Genomic DNA, 1,796 nt, shown 5'->3' with positions numbered 1-1,796 from the left:
TTTTTTGTAGAGATAAGGTATTGCTATGTTGCCTAGGCTGGTCTTGAACTCCTGGCCTCAAGTGATCTTCCCTCCTGGGCCTCCCAAAGCACTGGGATTACAGGTGTGAGCCATAAACCCGGCCCTAATGCAACTGTTTTGATGCTGAATATGACAAGTATCTTTCTGAAATAACTAGTCTCTCCAAAAAAGAAAAAAGAAAAAGAAAAGAAAAAAAGAAAGTTATGGCAGAGACCAATTTCTGGGGACACGGGTTTCTCATACCATTTTTTACCAACAATAGTAAGACTGTTTTAGAGAAGCAGTTGGGGTCCAGTTTATATTTCACAAAACCTTGTTTTAAAGATGCTGGAGGAACACAAGGCTGTGATCCTGCAGAAATACGCACGGGCATGGCTGGCCAGACGCAGATTCCAGAGTATCCGACGATTCGTGCTCAATATTCAGCTTACTTACAGGGTCCAGCGTTTGCAGAAAAAACTGGAAGATCAGGTAGGTGCTCCTAGTGCATCTTTTACATTTACTTTTTCTTACATGGCTGTAGTTTGTTCTGGAGCAGTTCCTTAGCTGTGCTATTAAAATGTATGCCCATGTTAGGAGGTTCAGTTTACGTGGACCACCTGAGCTAGGAAACAGACGTACACTGTAAAGGGTTGCTGCCTGTGGTGGTGTAGGTTATATACTGCACAAATGTGCCTACCTCAGAGGGCAGGTGGGGCTGAGTCCAGCCTGGCTCTGCTTGCCAAGGCAGGTGTCCCTGTGTGAAGCTGTGTTGCCTTGAGGCAAAGGTACCTCCTCATTTGCTCAAAGATGCTGTCTGCATGCCAAGCGTGCTGCCTTGGGATGACATCAGCTCAGGGGAGCTGCCATTTCTAATTTTCCCACAGGTGCCTTAGGGTCTAGCTGCAGCCCTGCCTAGTTTGGGAAGACTCCCCATACCATTCCCACTGGTATGAAAAGAAACATCCAAGGCCAGGCGTGTTGGCTCACGCCTGTAATCCCAGCACTTTGGGAGGCCATGGGGGGGTGGATCACCTGAGGTCAGGACTTTGAGACCAGCCTGACCAACATTGTGAAATCCCATCTCCCACTAAGAATACAAAATTAGCTGGGCGTGGTGATTCATGCCTGTAATCCCAGCTACTCGGGAGGCTGAGGCAGGACAATGGCGTGAACCCAGGAGGCAGAGCTTGCAGTGAGCTGAGATTCGGCCACTGTGCTCCAGCCTGGGCAACAGAGCGAGACTCCGTCTCAAAAAAAAAAAAAAAAAAAAAAAAAAAAATTCAGCACACTGCCACCCCACAGACTGTAGAGAGCTCTGTGAAACGAATTCAAAGTAATATAAAATTGAACAAGTTTTCCACATACGCTATTCAAGATTTCTCCAGCACTAATACAAAGCACAATGAGATGGCTCTTTTAGAGGCAGCAGCTTTAGACCCAGAAAAGGGTGATGAGATGAGTTTCATATGGCAAAAACATAGTTTTCTTTCTTTCAAGGAGGCAGGAGAGCAATAAGTGTTCACTTCAACATAAGGGGTGCATGATCCATCCTGTGAGTGGATGGGAAAGGGGTTGAGATAGGACAAAAGTTTGGTCTCAGAGATTTCACAGTCTTCATTTGGTCACTTCTGATGAAAAAATACAGTTGTCCAAAGATACTTTAAAGCTGAAAACCTGAACAGTATATTTTGGGGGTTTCTTTCTGGCTAACTCCTGGAATCACCTTTTTTTAAAAAGAAAAGTGTTTATTTTTGAGACAAGTCTCACTGTATTGCTCAGGCTGGAGTGCAGTG

At 45.3% G+C, this 1,796-nt stretch overlaps 1 protein-coding gene across 1 annotated transcript in view; it reads left to right on the top strand.

Moving 5' to 3' along the window:
* Positions 1 to 1,796, top strand: part of MYO5C (myosin VC) — a 116,285-nt gene that overhangs the window by 60,202 nt on the left and 54,287 nt on the right. The window contains exon 21 of the mRNA XM_011928656.1: positions 346 to 492. Coding sequence (XP_011784046.1) covers positions 346 to 492 — 147 coding nt within the window. The remainder of the gene's footprint in view (positions 1 to 345; positions 493 to 1,796) is intronic.

Source organism: Colobus angolensis, unplaced genomic scaffold (assembly GCF_000951035.1).
Source record: "Colobus angolensis palliatus isolate OR3802 unplaced genomic scaffold, Cang.pa_1.0 Scaffold78, whole genome shotgun sequence".
Taxonomy (NCBI): domain Eukaryota; kingdom Metazoa; phylum Chordata; class Mammalia; order Primates; family Cercopithecidae; genus Colobus; species Colobus angolensis.
The sequence above is the reverse complement of the archived record's forward strand: the minus strand, read 5'-3'. Positions and strand labels throughout refer to the sequence as shown.